Here is a 19135-nt window from a genome sequence, read left to right as displayed (position 1 = left end):
TTAAAGTGCTTTTTCAACATGATCTAGGCATTGCTGGCAGGGGCTGATGGAAGGTGTAATGCAAAACATCTGGAAGCCACAAGGCTGAAGAAGGCTGACATGGGCATAGTCGGAATATTTGTTAGGGGGAGCAAGCTTCTGTTAGGGGGGCAGGCTTTTGTTAGGGGGCAAAACATCAGATTTGTATTGATTTTGGGGGCAGCTGCCCCCTCCTGCCCCCCTTGGCTACACCCATGAAGGCTGACCTAAGCAAAATGGGTCTATTGAATTAATCTAAAGAGCACCTCAAATGCCAGGCTTCTAAGAAAGACCACATATTTCACAAAAAGGCCTCTAGACCAGTGTTTCCCAACCTTGGGCCTCCAGCTGTTTTTGGACTACAACTCCCATCATCCCTAGCTAGCAAGACCAGTGGTCAGGGATTATGGGAATTGTAGTTCAAAAACAGCTGGAGGCCCAAGGTTGGGAAACACTGCTCTAGACCTTTGCCAACAACTCACCCAAGTTTTAATTTGCATGTGTTCAGAAACACACTGCGTTCCTGATGTAAGGACAGGTTCAGCCTGGTTTTGGTACCCAAGCTAGCCAATTCAAGTGACACCTCCCCTCAACTAATGAACACAAGGCACAAATCAGTTAGGAAAAAGACCCCCTCTGTAAGCCCCACGGAAAGGAGCACTTCTGTGTTCTTGCACAGCCATATCAATGTCCATGACTTCCAAAATCCAGCACCTCTGATAGTTGCCTCCCCTTGCCTCACAATAAAGCTGCCCCCGCTACAGAAAACCTCCCAAAATCTGAACGCAACTGTAAATCAAACAACATGCATTCAGTGTGCTTCAAGAATTAATGCGGCTAAGAGGCCTGCAAGAAATGGATGCCAGAGAAATTCCTCTGCGTCTCTCTCAATAGTCATGTTGTTTCCATTAAGGAAGGAATATATTCTTCTCTTCCAGCAGATCAGGCAACACACACACACACACACACACAGAGAGAGAGAGAGAGAGAGAGAGAGAGAGAGAGAGAGAATATATTGGTGCATTATTGAGACAAAAAAGGATCTCTGGCTAAACCCCAAATCTAGTTTTCACAACCCTCCTCTCATCTTCCCCTCCCCAGCGCCAGAGGATCAAACGTGAGTGAGCTGCAGGGGAAATCTTGCTCACGCACAAGAGCTATGGCGTCACCTCTTTTTGCCATTAATGCCTGGAGACGGGTGGCTAAAAATAGCCCTTGTGGAAAAGGCCCTCTTCAAATGCAGCAGCAAGGAAGGGGGAGGAGAGCGCTCTGCTTGCTGCTGACATACTAAAGCTGAACCAATACAACTCTCACCCGCCCCACATCTCCCCTTCAAATAACCGATGTGTTCTGATTGTGGTGGTACCTCCTGCCCACCCTCTCTTCTCAATTAGCTGACTCTGGAGGACACGATTTACTAGGTAGCCTTGCTTGCCAGAATTGGCCGTGCATCATTATTTTCATCTGATATGAAGCATTTTCCTTCTCCCGCTTCTTTGTCCCCCGATCTCTCAGCTCCCTTTTCCAGTCACTCTAAAAGCAACAAAATAAATTTAAAAATAGCCAAAGTAATTAAATCCCAGCCAATGCCCCCAAAAAGCACACACTTCCATCTTCCAAAATGCTTTTATGAAAATTTGTTTTTTACTAAACCCAAACAGCAGGCTGAACATGAAAATGAATTTCGCCCATTATGTAGCAATAACAGTTGGTCCAGCGTTAAGTCCTCATATTTTCTATTCCCAGTGTGCCGTTCCAAAACCTAAGATTAAATTTGCAAAAAGGAGGCACTTAAATAGTCTTCTGCATGCAGGCAAGCGGAGGTGGGGGGTGAGAGGTCTGCTCCTACAAATCACTTATGCAGAGGAGAATCCCACACACTTTCTGGCAGCGCCGTGACTTGCACAGATTTCCTGCTGCGTCTCCCAAGTAGCCAAATGAATCAACAGGAAAAAAGAAAAGGAAAAGGGAAGGAACCTGCTTAGAGCAAGATAGGTTTTGGTGCCGCCACCATTTCAGGGATTGGGTCCAAGAAGCAAGAAAATGCTGCTCTCCCTTGTCTTCCAGCTTCTCGTCCACAATCTGCAAGCCCTAGGACCATGCTGAGGTTTGCTGACTCACAGGGAGGTGTACACACAGCCTGCAATGTTTGTAAACCTAAAAGCCACGTGCTGGCAGGCGGGCAAGCAAGCAGACTGCAGCAAGAACCAATTGGTACTTTTGACTGCCAACCACCGCTGCGTAAGGCCTCATCTCCAGGCAGGTGGGAGGAGGAGGAGGAGGAGGAGGAGGAGGAGGAGGAGGAGGAGGGACACTCTTTCAAATGTCCCAAACACTCTAGAATGAGGCGCGCCCATTATCCAAAGTGCTTCTGCAGTTTTGACCAGATTTGTGGCCTTAGGAAACCAATGTGGGAGACAATGCCAAGGCAGGAGCTGAAAGCTTCTCCCATTTTAAAAAGGCACCTTCCTTCCTCTCTTGATTTGAAATAGTTATACCATGGATAAAGAAAGGCAAATTCAAGCTGTGGCTCCACAGAGCAATAAATTATTGATGTTTGTAATACTGTATTGTAATATTGCAATGCTTTACCCAGGTGCATACATAGAAGGAGAAGCCAATAATGTTGTGTAATGTGCTTTAACCACTAGAAATGAGTTCTATAAATGCTAAATATTATCATCATTTGTCTTCCAGTAGAGTCACAAATACAACAAAGTATAAGTAGGTTAGGTTTACAGGCATAGAGAATTTTGGAACATGTGGGGGGGGGGAGAGCACTGAATGGATCAATTCTCCACATTCCAAAGAACAATAGAGTAAGAAGCCAGCAGAATGTGGAACAGTTCCACTTCAGACTGGGTGGGTGAGGGAATCATGTTTTTCGTAATGCTTCCCACATCAATAAAAACTTCCTAGCAATATCTGAGAGAAAGTTTTGGAATAGTAGTTTTTCAAAAGCAAACAAACGGGAGGTGCAATCATGTAATATAGCATACCCTTACTTAACTTCTGCAATTATTATTTAATGCATACTCAAATAACTAACTGCTGAGTGGGAATCCCTTGCAAACAATTGCAGTGACTGGAGACAGCGGTCAGGGGTCGTGCATCCACAGCAGTCGCCAGAGAAGGAATGACCTCTGGAAGGAGCGCAGAGAGAAGAAACGCGATGGTGTATCAGACACTTGCATCTGCCCTAGCTGCAACAAAACATGTCTCTCCCATATTGGTCTCGAAAGCCACAGCAGGCGCTGTGACTTCACCCCTGAAGGTGCACTCTTCCATTGTCTTCTGAGACAGACAGATGCCAACAAAGATACTCAAATATATTTTAATGTGACTGCCCCCCCACACCTGCTTTCTAACATGGGTCAACACAGAATTCTACTTGTTCAGTCTACCACATGCAGAACACTGCAGGTGCTGTTGAGCGATAACTTCCATAATTATTTTACGTATTTATAAACTTTCCATGCCATACCAATGGTATGGAAGATATTATTGCGGTGAACAGCACAATATCAGCAATAAAAATTACATTTATAATGGCACCACAAATCGCTAGATCAGCTTAATACGAGGGGCGTTCATTAAAGATTTCCCCTGACATACTTCCCATGGACTGAGACAAATGAAACTGGACACGGTTATTAGTCCTTCTCTACATAGCTACCAACAAGAGTCTGTGGAGACCTCGTGTCTGTAGAAGTCAGCAGGTTGCGTCAGAAGCCACAACTTGACCTCAGAAATCAGCATTTCATCTGGAAAAAGCTTGCCCTTGAAAAATAACTTCATGGTTGGAAAGAGGTGGAAGTCCGATGGTGCGAGGTCAGGAGAATAAGGGGGTGAGGAAGGATTTCATAGCCACAGGACCATGCTTCAGTCTGAGCAACATGCGAGTTGTGAATCGGGGTGTTATCCTGCAGGAGGCGGACAGCTTTGGTCAGCATACCACACCTCTCAATTTTGATGGCCTTCCGCAATCTCTGCAGCAGTGAAGCATAATATGTCACAGCAATTGGGTACCCTTTGCCAGGAAATCCATCATCACTACTCCATGCTGGTCCCAAAAGACCGGGAGCATGACCTTGCTTGCTGACAGTTAGATATGTGCCTACTTTGGAGGTGGTGAGGCAGAGTTCTTCCATTGTTTGGACCGGGATTTAGTCTCTGGGTCATAATGATGGACCCATGTTTCAACCTGAGTAATTAATCTGGTGAAGAAGTCATCATGGTTTTTGTGACACATGGCCCAAAGAGCCCGTGAGCATCTGACTCATTCCTGCTTCTTGAAAGGCGTCAACAGCCAAGGAACCCACTGTGCGGACACCCTTCCCATCTGCAAATGGTCATGGATTATTTTTTCTACAGAGCCCACACTGGTCTTGACATCTGCAGCTAGTTGGCGAAAGGTTATGCGACGATCCTCCAAAATGGAGGCCTCCACTTGCCGGATGGTGTCTTCATCAATGGAGGACTGTGGTTACCCAGGAATGGGAGCCATTCTACCGAAGTCCGACCACACTTGAACTGACGATGCCAGTGCTTGACTACATCATATGATGGAGCATCCTCCCCATAAGTCCTTTTCATCTCATCGAACGTCTCCCATGGTGTGCGCCCTTTCAAGTACAAGAACCTGATGACCGCTGCATGATGTGCAGACATTACTCGTAACAGAGAAACTGTTAGGAATTCAGAGCTACAAATTACTACATTACCTATGGAGAGATGTATGCGCAATTTCATCCTGCTACGATCACTGGAAGTGGGTCAGGGGAAATCTTTAATGAACGCCCCTCGTACATCAACACAACTGAATCACCCTCAGGGAAAGTCTGGGTGAACAAACGAGTCTTCAGTGGGTGTTGAAATGCCAATGCCCACCTGATGTTCATTGGGAGCACCTTTCAAAGGGCAGGTGCTACCACGCTAAAAGCCCTGGTCTTTGTGGACATAAGGCAAAACCTCATGAGCATACAGCACTACTAATGATCCTCTGCCAAGGATCCCCCACCCAACCATTGGCCATAACTAGCTGGGACTAATGGTGATTTTAGTCAACAATATCCAGAGGGTCACAGATTTCCCACCTGGGCATCACATTTCAATATGGGCTCTTGAAGAATTAGAGATCCATCCAAACATCAGCGTCCAATTCATCTGTGGGACAGGAACAGTCCAAACCCAGGAATCAGAGACAGTAGCCAGAAGCAGACTATCACAGATGACTGAAGAAGATACTGGGGGTAATTCATAGGTTTCATAAAACTTTTCTTATCTCTGCTATAACTTGGCATTCCAATCTTTATTTAAAAAAGAAAAACTCCAGGTTTGCTCTGGACTTCTTCGTCTCGAGCAAATTAGCCTGTTTCTCCACGGAAATAAAACAAGAATTATGCTAGTGACCTACCACATAAGGTTGCTGAGGGGGATACATATGAGATAAGGAAATACTGCTGCCCAAAGGAGTTGCACAGGACAATGAACTATGTGTACTTAAAAATATGAAAACAAAAATCCTATACAGTGGTACCTCTGGTTGCGAACGGGATCTGTACCGGAGCCCAGTTCGCAACCTGAAAGGAACGCAACCTGCATCTGCGCATGCGTGGGTCACGATTCGCCGCTTCTGCGCATGCGTGTGATGTCATTTTGCGTGTCTGAGCATGCGCGAGCGACGAAACCCAGAAGTAACCCTTTCCGGTACTTCCGGGTCGCCGCAGGACGCAACCTGAAAAGACAACCTCAAGCAAATGTAACAAGAGGTATGACTGTACCAGGAAATTAGCTGAGATTCCTTCATTGCAGGGGGTTAGACTAGATGACCCTTTGGATTCCTTCCAACACCACAATTATATGAAATGCAGGATTCTGAGACCCGGGTCAGCTTTGTAAATTAAAGTTGATATATATGTCTTGTTCTGCATAGTTTATCCTGATCTACTTGCAATGAGAAAAGCCTGGAGAGTCTGCACCAGGCACTAACAGTACACCTCCCCACCCCCATCGCTACTGCACACACCACACCACACACACACACACCCCTAGGTAGTTTCCGACATCCCACCACGTATGGTCCACAAACTTGGTTCAGAAGACGTGCTTTGCAATTTGTGTTTTTTTAAGAAGGGGGTGGGACTGAGGTTTTCAAGAAGCCATTTTCTGTGCTCAGTATTATTATCAAACTCCCTTCTGGGCCAGAGCTGCAGCACCCACAAAGCCCTGATTATAAAAGTACATACTGTACGTACACATATTAAACAGGCCTTGGGGTCTAGCTCCAGGAGACGAGAGGATGCATCTCTCATCTTTCTTTCTTTCTTTCTTTCTTTCTTTCTTTCTTTCTTTCTTTCTTTCTTTCTCTCTCTCTCCTCCCCGCCCCCAACCTGTTTCACTTATATTTGTTATTGATGAGAAACTCTGATAGTTAGCCCTTCAGAGATTATTACTTGTTTGCTGCAGTGTACATAGCTCACTCTGAGCTGGATTGCACGATGGGATGGTTCCTGAAGAATTAAAGGTCTTTTGCAACTTAAAACAAGCCTTTGATCTTTTGAGCACACGCCCACTGCCTCTCCTCCTAACAGCAGCACCTGGACTTATTTGATGTCTTTTTGGCTTCCAGCATCTCTGCTTCATCTTGCACGAGCTCCTTGTCTTTGTGTGACACCAGAGCAACTTTCCCCAGCCTAGTGTCCCAGCAGATGTTGTTGGACTCCAACTCCCATCCTCCCCAGTCAGAATGGTCAATGACCAGGGATCATAGGAGTTGTAGTCTCAGTCAGAGAGGATCTATAGCTCAGTGCAGAAGCACAGGCTCTGTAGGCACCAGGTCACAGATTCAATTTCCAGCATCTAATCCTGTTAAATGGGTCTCAGGAGGCAAGGGCTGCAAAAGGACCCAACCTGGACCTTCAGAGCCATTATCAGAGAGGGAAACCTGGGCTATACTGACCAATGGTCCAACTAGGTAAGACAGCTTGATCTATAACCACGCCAACAGCTCAGTTTGTGACCTTGCAACACAACAAGTATTTTTAGGAGTCAAAAGATGAATGAGCAGGAGGACATCGTCTGAGTCTAAATTATTGCTGCCTCCACACATCAGCAAAGCAATCACAATTAAGACCCTCTCCTGACAGCAAAGTGGAGGAGTCACCTTCACCTCCTATCTCACTCATTAAGCTAAATTGCATGGGAGTCAAGTATCCACAAAGCGGGATGCAAGGAAGACTGCCAGCGGCAAAGAGACAATCCTTTGCCTTTCTTGCCCCTCTGACACCCACGCAGCTCAGCCAGAGACCACAGCCTTCATCAACATCTGAAAATCCCTTACAGCATTACAAAACAGACATAGGAGGCTCAAGGTGTTCGGTCCTGTGGAACCAGCAACTTTCAGCAACACCCTTACACTGCCCCACTTTGTGTTTTGCTTCCTGACAACTGCAAATAAACAACTGAAAATAATTTGTCAAACATATATAAATTTAGAAAAATTTCCCCTGGACTGACCCAATTACACAAGCAACCTAAACAGTTGCTCGGGGCAATTATATATTTTAGGAGCACAAGCAAAACCTCTGAAAGTTCCAGGACCTCTTGCTACATCCCAGAAAATGCTTGGCTCATAAGAGGCACCCAACTCTTGGATCATGGGCAGCAGAACCTTGGCTTAGCGCAAGACACTGCACCGAGTATTATGGTCCCCTTTCACAAGAGCATTGGAAAAAAACAGTCTAATATGCAATGTTACAAGTATGGGGCTATAAATATGCAGTGAGCTACAGCAAGGGAACAGGTCTCAGAAAGGGGTCTTTTAATCCAGACCCAACAGATGAATAATATTATTTCAGAGAAGGGTCGTACAGTGGTGCCTCGCAAGACGAAATTAATTCGTTCCACGAGTTTTGTCGCCTTGCGATTTTTTTCGTCTTGCGAAGCACGGTGTTGGGAAAGTTTCGGAAAAGCTTCAAAAATCACCAAAGTCTTTAAAAACCTCAAAAAAGGCTACCACACCGCGTTCTATGAGTTGCTCCTCGAAGTCAAGTCGCAACTGTATTAACGGTGTTAAGAAAAAGGAAACAAACTTGCAAGACGTTTCCGTCTTGCGAAGCAAGCCCATAGGGAAAATCGTCTTGCGAAGCAGCTCAAAAAACAAAAAACCCTTTCGTCTTGCGAGTTTTTTGTCTTGCGAGGCATTCGTCTTGCGAGGTACCACTGTAACTTAGTGGTAGAGCATCTGTTGTGCATGCAAAAGGTCCAGATTCAATCCCCAGCGTCTCTAGGTAGGGAAACCTGGGACAATCACTGCCAGTCAGTGTTCAATGTTCTATCTCAGAAGAAGGAAGATTCTTGTTCTTGGTGGTGGAAGTTTCAGAAGAAGGAAACACATCTGGATCACCGCACATGATGGCAGGCACAGAAGAAATTGGAACCCAACTGAAAAAGTTTTACCCAAGCATAGGGCTGGCCAATATATTGATACTGATCGTCCAGTACTGGTTTCTAGACCACATCATGATAACAGTTTGAAAATAACTGATGTGGCAATACAACACGGATCACAGCATGTGTGTGAATGCAATGTGTGTTTGCCTGGAAGCAGCTGGCAGAAAGCAGGGTTTCGTGAAGCCACTGCCAATGCTGGGTCGCTGAGATGCCACAAAATAAGTAAGTAAGTAGCCCTGTGTCATTCCAGCCTCTTTCCTCCCTTGCTCCCTTCTGTCTGTGTGTCCTTGACTTACCCAAATGCCTGATCTCCACGCCCCCCCCACCTGCCCAATCTCCATGTTCCTTTGCCCACCAGCACACCTGATCTCTCCCCCCCCGACATACACACCTGTGCAATCTCCAAAGACTGCTCCTTCACACACTCCCCCCCCCCACACTGCTCTTTCACCCCACCTAACCCCCCATGGCTGCTCCTTCCCCTGATGATGACAACAATTATTTACTGAATTTATATACTGCCCTATACCCAGAGGTCTCAGGGCAGTGGTCTTCCCACCCCACCCCACGTAGTTCAATGTTTCAGACATCATTATATATCACCAAATTGCAATAGTGATATATCGCTGTGTTGGAGACCAGATATTGCCCAGCCCGACCCAAGCAATTAGAAATCAACATACATGGAATCTCAAAGTCATTGTATTTAAACATCAATTACCAGTACTCTATTGATGAGGACTATTTCATGCACTTACTATGAATCATAGGATCATAGAACAATAGAAGTGTAGAACAGCTCTTGCCGTCAGAAAGTTCCTTCTAACGTTTAGTTCAGGCCTCCTCAAACTCGGCCCTTCAGATGTTTTTGGCCTGCAACCCCCATGATCCCTAGCTAGCAGGACCAGTGGTCAGGGATAATAATAATAATATTTTATTATTTATTTCCTGCCTATCTGGCTGGGTTTCCCCAGCCACTCTGGGCGGCTTCCAACAAAATATTAAAATACAATAGTCTATTAAAGATTAAAAGCCTCCCTAAACAGGGCTGCCTTTAGGTGTCTTCTAAAAGTCTGGTAGTTGTTTTTCTCTTTGACATCTGGTGGGAGGGCGTTCCACAGGGCGGGTGCCACTACCGAGAAGGCCCTCTGCCTGGTTTCTCGTAACTTGGCTTCTCGCAGCGAGGGAACCGCCAGAATTCCCTCGGCACTGGACCTCAGTGTCTGGGCAGAACGATGGGGGTGGAGACGCTCTTTCAGGTATACTGGACCGAGGCCGTTTAGGACTTTAAAGGTCAGCACCAACACTTTGAATTGTGCTCGGAAACATACTGGGATGATGGGAACTGTAGTCTCAAAACATCTGGAGGGCTGAGTTTGAGGAACCCTGGTTTAGTTGAAATCTCCTTTCTTACCATTTGACTCCATTGGCTCAGGCCCTACCCTCTCGGAGCAGGAGAAAACAAGACTGCTGCACGTTCCATAAAACAGACCTTTAGATATGTGAAGATAGCTATCATATATCCTCTCAGTCTCCTCTTTACCAGGCTAAACATACCCAACTCTCTCAACTGTTCCTCCTAAGTTTCCAGACCCTTGATTATATTGGTCTCCCTCGTCTGCACACATTCCAGTTTGTCAATATCCTTCTGGAACTGTGATGCCCAGAACTGAGCATAAGACTGCATAGGAGAGCTATATATTTTTCAGGTTATAACTGCATGCTTTACTGAACAATTGCAGATGGTCATTATCATGTTCGAGACTAATATAGCAATATTTTACACAAATTGCACTGCTATGCTTGCATTGAGCTTCTTGAAGAAGGGATCCTTACAGTGTATAGATCTCCAAGCATAAGGCAGCTATGTATCAAAGTACAGTAAATTCAGGTTTTAACTGCAACAGTTCATGAATGTCTTTCAATGTTTTGGACTCACTCCTGCTGCAAAAAGGGAGGGGCACTTGTTGCTTCCACAGGACAATGTAAGAGAAGCAGAAGCAAATGAGCCACCAGGAAGAACTGAAAATTCTCCTGTTCCAAATTTCACCTCACCCACATATTCATCAACTAACTCTAGTACCCACCAGCCTATTATGGGGGGGGGGGGGGTAAAGAGCCTGCCCACCAGGGCTTTTTTAACGGTGACTGAGACTATACTGAATGTGTTTCACTTTGGACTTTTGAAATGCATTCTAAAAATGCTAAGTGGTATTACTGTCAATAGGTAAAAGGTAAAGGTACCCCTGCCCGTACGGGCCAGTCTTGCCAGACTCTAGGGTTGTGCGCTCATCTCACTCTATAGGCCGGGAGCCAGCGCTGTCCGCAGACACTTCCGGGTCACGTGGCCAGCATGACAAGCTGCATCTGGCGAGCCAGCGCAGCACACGGAACGCCGTTTACCTTCCCGCTGGTAAGCGGTACCTATTTATCTACTTGCACCCGGGGGTGCTTTCGAACTGCTAGGTTGGCAGGCGCTGGGACCGAGCAACGGGAGCGCACCCCGCCGTGGGGATTCGAACCGCCGACCATGCGATCGGCAAGTCCTAGGCGCTGAGGTTTTACCCACAGCGCCACCCGCGTCCCATTACTGTCAATAGGTTTCAGCTAACTTTGAAAAGCCGCAGTCAAACATGCTGGAGTAAGATATGGGATACTTCATTTAATAATAATAATAAAAAAAGTTCAGAGGAATAGACAAACTTTGAATCCCACCCCACGTACATTAATTATACAAAGCCAAGCTCAGAATGCACAAAGGGAGCATTCTAAGGTCCTGCCACACAAGGATGGAATTTCTCAGTACTACTCAGTGCTATTTTTCTAGAGAAAGAGGGGCCGGAACTCACCATGAACACGGCCTTTATTCTCTTATAATAGCAAAGGAGCCCACCTGAGAGGTGCCAGAACTGAGCTCCAGTGAGTTCCGGCTGAAAAAAGCGCTGGCACTGCTACTATACTTAAGAGGTGCTGCTTCTGAGTGATGGGCAGGAGATAGGAGGAGGAAAGGGGAATGCCTTCAACTCTACTGTGTTCCAAGCTGCCACAAGCTAACAGGAATCACAATTCTCCATTTCTTAGCTTTTCCTACCATACAAAGATCTTTGTGTTTCCAGAATTCTTTCCATTAGCCTCCCTCCCAAACCCCCACATATATGGATGTAATCTGAAAACACAGAATAACAATCAGATAATGAAATTTTACAGCGGCAAAGAAACACTCAAAATCCACAATAGGGATGTTGAGTTTAATAAGGACCAATTAAAATATCACAGAATTGTGAGCAAACCCTTGAGTTATTCAGCACTTCTCAACAGGCAAGATGCTATAAAACGGAGAAAGGTAAGAGAAAAGCTGAGAGTGTTATATGGCATGCATAAGAGGGATCCTGAAACCACAAGGAAATGGTAGTCTACCACCTGAAGATGGGAGTTAACTTTGGATGTGCTCCACCCATTAGGCAATGTTCCTGAATGTAGTTCCTATCTGATTTTCTCCATAGCATAGCAGCTAAAAACTAATATCCAGATTTGCTAATATGAAGACAACTACACTGCCCTTTCCTTTTTTTTCACTCTGCCTTCCAAGGGAACCCAATTAGGGTGATTAGGGCCTGAACTAGACCTGAGTAAAAACTGTAATTTATATAGTCTCAAAAATGAGAAAACACAACAGCACTAGGTTGTTTCTTACAATCTGCCTCACACCTTGAGCACCTGATTCAATAACATCTGCAAAACTCCCCTGGCATTCTAAGTTCAACACCACTCGCAGCTTCTTCCCCCCCCCCCCCAATCACCATCATCATTATTAAATTTATATACCACCCTATACCCGGAGGTGATTCACAGAACAAAATCAAACTATAAAACCACAAAATATACAATCAAAATAAAAACCACCCAATAGAACACACACACCCCCAAAAAAGAACTAAGAACTACATTTTAAAAGGGCTGTCAATCAAATCAACCAAAGGCCTGGTTAAAAAGGAACATTTTTGCCTGGCGCCTAAAGGTGTATAATGAAGGCGCCAGGCGAACTTCCATGAGGAGAGCATTCCACAGACGGGGAGCCACTGCAGAGAAGGCCCCTCCTCATGTTGGCTTCCTGTTTTGTTTAACATCCTAACTGATGAAGAGTTCTGAGTAAGCTGAATATTCGCTTGCTATTCTGCGAGGTTTTAATTGGTTCTAAAGGGCAGTGCCTTACTGTAGATTCTGGACCCATTAGAAGTGTTGTTCTGTCAAGTATCGGGGTACCAAGCTTGAAGGCTTTATAGGTTAGAACAGCACTTGAACTGTGCCAGGAAATGTACAGCAGTCAGGTGTTATATGATCAGACTACAGTGGTGCCTCGCAAGATGAAATTAATTCGTTCCGCAAGTCTCTTCGTCTTGCGAGTTTTTCGTCTTGCGATGCACGGTTTCCCATAGTAATGCATTGAAAATCAATTAATGCGTTCCTAGGGAAACCGCCTTCAGACCAGGTCCGGGGACAGTCTGTCCCCCGACCTCTTCTGAAGGCTGGGGGGGGCGAAAGTCTTTGCTCCCCCCGCCTGCATTCAAAAGCCCTCCGGGACAGCGGAGAAACGTGCTGCGTTTCTCCGCTCTCCCGGGAAGGCAGGCAGGGGGGAGCAAAGACTTTTGCCCCCCGCTGGCCTTCAGAAGAGGTCCAGGACCTCTTCTGAAGGCTGGCGGGGGGCAAAAGTCTTTGCTCCCCCCCTGCCTTCAAAAGATGTCCGCCCAGGGTTCGCGGACCTCTCCGCAAGCAGCGGCAGCGCTGCCGCAGCTTGCGGAGAGTTGCCGGCATGCCGAAGCCTGGGCGCGCTGAGATCAGCGCGCCCAGGCTTCGCGGCCCCGCCCCCGGCATCGGGGCATGGTCCCAATGGCGGGCGGCGGGGGGAGGCGTTCCCGCCCGTCCACCGGCATCAGGGCATGGTCCCGATGGCGGGCGGCGGGGGGAGGCGTTCCCGTCCGCCGCCCGGCATCGGGGCATGGTCCGGGGCTTTTAAATTGCCACGGAACAGCGGAGAAATCCCCCGCTGTCCCGGGGCTTTTTAAAATGCTGGCGGGCGACAGCGGAGGCTTCGCTCCCGCACGCCAGCATTTTAAGATCGTCTAGCGGGTTTTCCGTCTTGCGAGGCGTTCGTCTTGCGGGGTACCACTGTACTTTTTTCTTTTAAAATTACTATTTTAAAACAAATTGTTGCACAGTACAAAATATAGGATACAGTAACAAAAGCAACAGATCCATAACATAACAGTGTGCTCAAAGAAGTGAGTCACAACCGAAGGGTCACGTGCAGATACAAAGACCAGTTTGAGAATCATCTGTAGGAACAATTTAATCAAGAAGGAGAGTCTAGGTAATAGGTCCAGCCCAAAGTTCTTTTGAGCACTTGAGAGTCTTATGATTTGCTCCAGCAGGCCTGGAACAGATTCACGAGAATCTCCTAATGAAAATACCTATGGAGGGGCCTCAACAGGCTGGTAAGAGGAGCACTAGCGGAGGAAGAGGAGTGCGGGGGGAGCGCACCGCCCCCAACAGCGCGATCCCAGTGGGGTGCCATCATGGCTGCCCGCCTGCCCACGCTGGGCACCACACCCCCAGGAGGCACATCACACCCCTGTGGGCAGTGCGCCATGCCCCCAGGACGTGCACCAGCCCCACCATCGCCTGCTCTCCACCCCCGCCCCCCGGTGCCAGAGCATGAAGCTCCGCCACTGAAGAGGAGTTCAGGAGCAAGCTGGAGTAGCAGCAGCAGGACAATCTGCAAAGCAGGTGTGTTTGTTCTCCATCTGGCCCTGCTCTTGAAGGTGAGGAGGACACTAGAGGAACATTGCCAGCAGAGGGGCAATGTCCTTTTCCTTGTGGGAGGCAGTGTTTCTGGCAATCTCAAAAGGGGTGGCAAAGGGGAGTTCACCCCTGGGGGAGGGGAGAGTCACAAGGACTACTCCATTGACATCTCTCTTGAAAGGTTCCCTCCTCCCTCCCTTTTCCGGATGTTGTAGTTCCAAGGAAAATCTGCTATCTGAGAAGCTGGTGGTCCCATTTGGCAGGAGCCCGGTTATGTGCCTCCAAGAGAGGATATGTATTTCCAGAGGTCCCTACGAGCTATTCCGGCAGATAATGCTGGCTCTCCAGTTGAAGTCCTGGTTGAAATGTGGAATGCAGAAGAGAGCTGAGCAGCAGCTGACACAATTACTCCTGAGAAGGCTTCCTTGTCTGGCAAAGCTCAGAAAGCTCTTTGGTCTCCCCCAGATCTGAGAGTGATGAACCAGGCTGGGAGACAGATTGAGCTCAGGTAGAAAAGAAAAATCCCAGTGAAGACAACCAAACACTGGTATGTGTTCATGCCCACTCAGTACCAATGGAGGTGATGAAAAAACCCTCTTTTCCACCTCCCACTGCATCTTCTTTATGCCATCCAGCACAAACTTTTCCAGGTAGTTTGGAGTTGAAAGGAGGCTGAACCACTGTACCATATCTGTAAGATATTTTGCGGATAAAGCTGCTTGCATGTACTATCCCACTATTATAGCAAGCGTGAGATCTAGAGAAGTCTCTCCTCTCTGGTTTTACTTGAATGAATTTCTGCTGGTGAAGCCCAAGGACAAAGGGCAATTCTTGTTCATGCAATTACTTGTGTATTGCATCCTTGTGTCTTGTGGCTCATTAAAATCCAGCCAGGAGGTGATGGCTCAATGTCTCCTTGTGGGAGGGAGAGGTCCTAGGCTACCTAAAAGAGGCAGTCTCACCCTCCCTGGACCTGGAAGACTTTAATAACTTTAGGACACAGGCAAGTTGCCCCTTCCTTGAACCAGCCAATTTTCTGGAGCCATTTCAATTGGGGAAGAGGCCTTGTTTTGGCATAGAGACTGCTTTGGCCACCTTGTACCAGGAGAGGGAGGGGGGAATCTGACCCTGTTGGTTCTCCTTGATCTGTCAGCAGCTTTCCATACCATCAACCATTATATCCTTCAGCAGGGTCTATAAAATTTGGGAAGGTGGACACTGCTTTGCACTGGTCCCACTCCTACTTGAATGGGTAGCTCCAGCTGGTAGTGCTGAGGGGATATTGCTCGGCCCCACCGATTCCCCAGTATGATATTCCCCATGTTATTTAACATCTGCATGAAACCATTGAGTGGGGTCACAAGAGGCTTGGAATGTTCTGTCATCAGTGCACAGACAACACACAGCTCTATTTTACCTTTTCATCCTCAGCAAATGAGGCGATTACATCTTTTCTTACGTTACTTGTCAACAAAGAGCAATATAAGAGCAGAACCATCACCTCCCCACAGTGCCCCAGGGTACGTGGTTACAGAGTACTCTGATGTCAGTGCCCATTACATATCAGAACAGATTATAGCTTAAAGTTATACCAACCAACACTTTTGCAGTGTGAAGGAGGCTCCAGCATGTCTTCTTTAGTAAAGGCGCACCGATCCATTGAAAATGTGCCCTTTTGTTTCAAACCCCTCACTAATTATAAATTTTTAGTCAGATATTTTTCACAAGTGCTAACTGGAAGACTTCCTTATACCATGTGGTTATTGCTGTTCCCTCCAGAAATTTCCAGTATCTTCAGAATACCAGCCTAGCCACTGGCAATAAGTGGCCAATGAAAGGCAGATTCATATTGTTTCATAAGAAAATATTAAGTAAGTCCTGGAAATTTAGCCATACGGTTTTGTTTCTAACCTTTGCATATTTAAATTGTAAGACACCTTGAGCCTTTCTCTAGAATAAAGTGTCTGGGAAATTTAATAAACCAAACCAAATTTAATGAACCAAACCTGAGTGTGTAGTGTAAGGACAGCCTGGGAAAGAACAAAACCTTGGCTAACAGAAAATAGAGAAATGCAACCCACATATCACCTGCGGTTGGTAGGATGGCAACTATTGCCAAATCTTAGTTTGGTTGTGCGACCTTCTATCAGACCAGTCAGAAAAGTCAGCCTCTCCAACTCACTTTCCCCTCCCTCTCATATCTACCAAGAACACCCAACCGCCACAAGCTGCAATGCTGAGCTTGGTGTTTCATCATCACCATAACTGCCTCCTCTTAGGGATTTTCCCACAAGCAGCTCTCAGGTCTGGAGCAGCCCATGACACCAGATTCTGTTGGGGGGCACATGGAAAATAAGCTCTTCAGTTGTCAAGTTGCTCTTCGCAAAGATCAGCATAGCAGGAGGCAGAAACTGGCCTTGTTCTGAACAAGCACATGATCAAACTGCTCACCTCCTTTCCCCCTTTTTGATACCTCCCCAAAATTAGGAGAGGGAAAGTTCCTGTTTTGCACCATCGCTACCAAGTGGTCACTTCAAGCCACATCACAGAAAGGTTAAGACAGTCACCATGGTTACATCAGGATGATGTCACACCTGTTTCAAAGAGTCTCGTCTCCTTTGATAATTTTACGAGCTCAATACAGAGATCTGGGGAACAGGGAGAGAGAGAAATCATGGCTTGCCTGTCATAAACCTGGGGCACCTTTTGGGTGCTCTTTGGATGCAAAGGAACTCCAAAGGAACTCCAAGAAAACCAACACATACACACCAACTGTGGATGAGAAGCAAGCCTCAGAAACTGACAACCAGGAGATGTGTGTGTGTGTGTGATTTAGTGCGATCTTACACACACACACACACACACACACACACACACAATATCAGCTTTCACAGTTGGCCGTACTCCCACTTCCAAATCCCCTTTCAGTGCTTTTGTCTTTTTAAAAGTATACAAAGAAACAGTACCTCCACCGCTGGCTTTCGATCCCGTGTGCTGGTGTCTTTATTGTCCTTTATTTCCACCTGCAGAGGAATTTTTTTAAAAATAAAAAGAAAGAAAGAAAGAAAAAACTATCAAAACTAAATTTTAGAAAGCAGCCGAAGCAAAACAACAACAACGAGGTGTCCAGCAAGATGCAAGAGAGCTTTAATTTGCCAGGCCTGTGGTGGGCTATTTAAATGTTCATCCTCCATTTACAATAATCCTCTCAGGAGGAGGAGGAGGAGGGGATGGTGCGGGAGGCTTGCATCTATTTTTTTAAAGGTCTTTGAACATAAACATAAGAAAGGAATCCATTTGTTACCTCGCCCCAAACCTTCCTTCTGCAGCTTCCCACTCCGCTGGCCCGCTTCCCTTTGCTGCCTCCCAGCCAGCTCGCCTCCCCCCAAAAGCCAGCCTGCCTTCAGCCCCAGCGAGCCTCCTCCATCGCTACCAAGCAGCCATCTTGCCTCATTCTCCTTGAAGCGGCGTTACAGACACCCTGGTGCAGTCAGGGGCTTTTCTCCTGCCAGACGCTAGAGTCATTATCATACTGCCGAGCTCCCAGCCCTCTTCCCCCCCTCCCCACCAAACAAGCAGGGTGGACGTGACATGCATGCCCAGGCTTCCGCCTGCCTGCCTGCCTGCCTGCCTCAAAGGAGGAGGGGCAGGGCGAGGGGAGGGGTGGGGGAAACCCAACCCTCCCAGCAGCAGCCAGAGCAGGAGAGCGGTGAGGGTGGGCAGGGCTTTGCAGCTGCCTCCCCAAAGCTCTCACCTGCCTCACAGAGGCAGCAGACCAAAGCAAAGAGAAGGACGAGGAGGGTCACCCAGAGCTGTCACCACTGCTCTACTGACCCAGTGCCGCTCCGGCCAAGATCTGTCCACCAGGGATGGAGAGCTGGGACTCTGCTACTTCCCCTGCATGGACACATTTACTGAGGGAAGCAGCTCTTGGAGGAGGAAGTCCAGAGCAAGGATGAGGCCATTCACTCACGTGGGCCGATTCTCGCAGAGGAGGAACTGCGCCTGCCAGGGCCAGTTTGGCAAGGAGTAAGGCAGGCATCTCCAAGAATGCCATGAACGCCTGGCAAGGGCACCACGGCCACGTGTGGCTCTGCACGAAACAAATAACGCTGTGCATTCCCACCACCACCACAGTTTTTAATATTACAACAGTACGGAAATTTTAATAACAGATTGAAAAATGCAACCACAAACAAACCACATACAAAGAAAAAAAATCCAAAAGATATAAAGTTCAAAGACCTTAGTTAGCAATAATTGTTCCTATTAGAACTCTTTAGGAACCATGCAATGCATGTAATCATGAGAAGCAGTGTAGTGGTTAGAGTGCTGGACTAGAACCTGGGAGATCAGGATTCAAATCCACACCCGAAACATTACAAAGCCACCCTTTGACTGGGGAAGCAATGGATTTCCCCCCTCCCCCGGCCACAGTGTTCAACAAATGGTTTCCAATTTTATTGCTGGTTTTTCTTTTCTATAACATGTCATAGATTTTGCCATCACAGCAAAGATCCCAAACCTTTTCTAGCAATGCTCTGCATTTTTTTAGTGTTCAGAGCGATTCAGCTTCCTGGTCAGGGAGGTCACCCTTAATATTCCCCACACTGCAGGTCTGTATTTCATGTATCAATTCTCCTCCGCACTTTTGCGGAGAAACCGTCCTTGCTCCAAAGCAGCCTGCCAAGGAACCCCTCACTCTAACGCAATCAATTTCTTATCAGCAGGTTCAGATAAAAGGAAGCACTCTGCTGCCATAAAATGATGGTTGCTAGGTTCTTTCACAACTATGCTTTCAGATAGTCTTTTTTATTATTATTACATTTATATCTCACCTTCCCTCCAAAGGGCTCAAGGTGGT

General features: G+C 46.9%; 1 protein-coding gene across 4 annotated transcripts in view; it reads right to left on the bottom strand.

The window, feature by feature from the left end:
• TET3 (tet methylcytosine dioxygenase 3) overlaps positions 1–19135 on the bottom strand; it is a 120888-nt gene that overhangs the window by 71788 nt on the left and 29965 nt on the right. The window contains exons 1-2 of one of the 4 annotated variants that reach the window (XM_077931228.1): positions 17721–17894; positions 17238–17294 (exon numbers count right to left, since the gene is read on the bottom strand). The exons of 1 other annotated variant lie outside the window; for it this stretch is intronic. Coding sequence is in view for 1 of the 3 variants with exons in the window: in XM_028741116.2 (XP_028596949.2) it covers positions 17238–17294 (57 nt within the window). In the remaining 2 variants the exon portion in view is untranslated. 2 more of the 4 variants (XM_028741119.2, XM_028741116.2) reach the window with 2 other exon arrangements.

Source organism: Podarcis muralis, chromosome 7 (assembly GCF_964188315.1).
Source record: "Podarcis muralis chromosome 7, rPodMur119.hap1.1, whole genome shotgun sequence".
Lineage (NCBI taxonomy): Eukaryota > Metazoa > Chordata > Lepidosauria > Squamata > Lacertidae > Podarcis > Podarcis muralis.
Note: the sequence above shows the minus strand (reverse complement) of the source record. Positions and strands in the feature narration are given on the sequence as shown.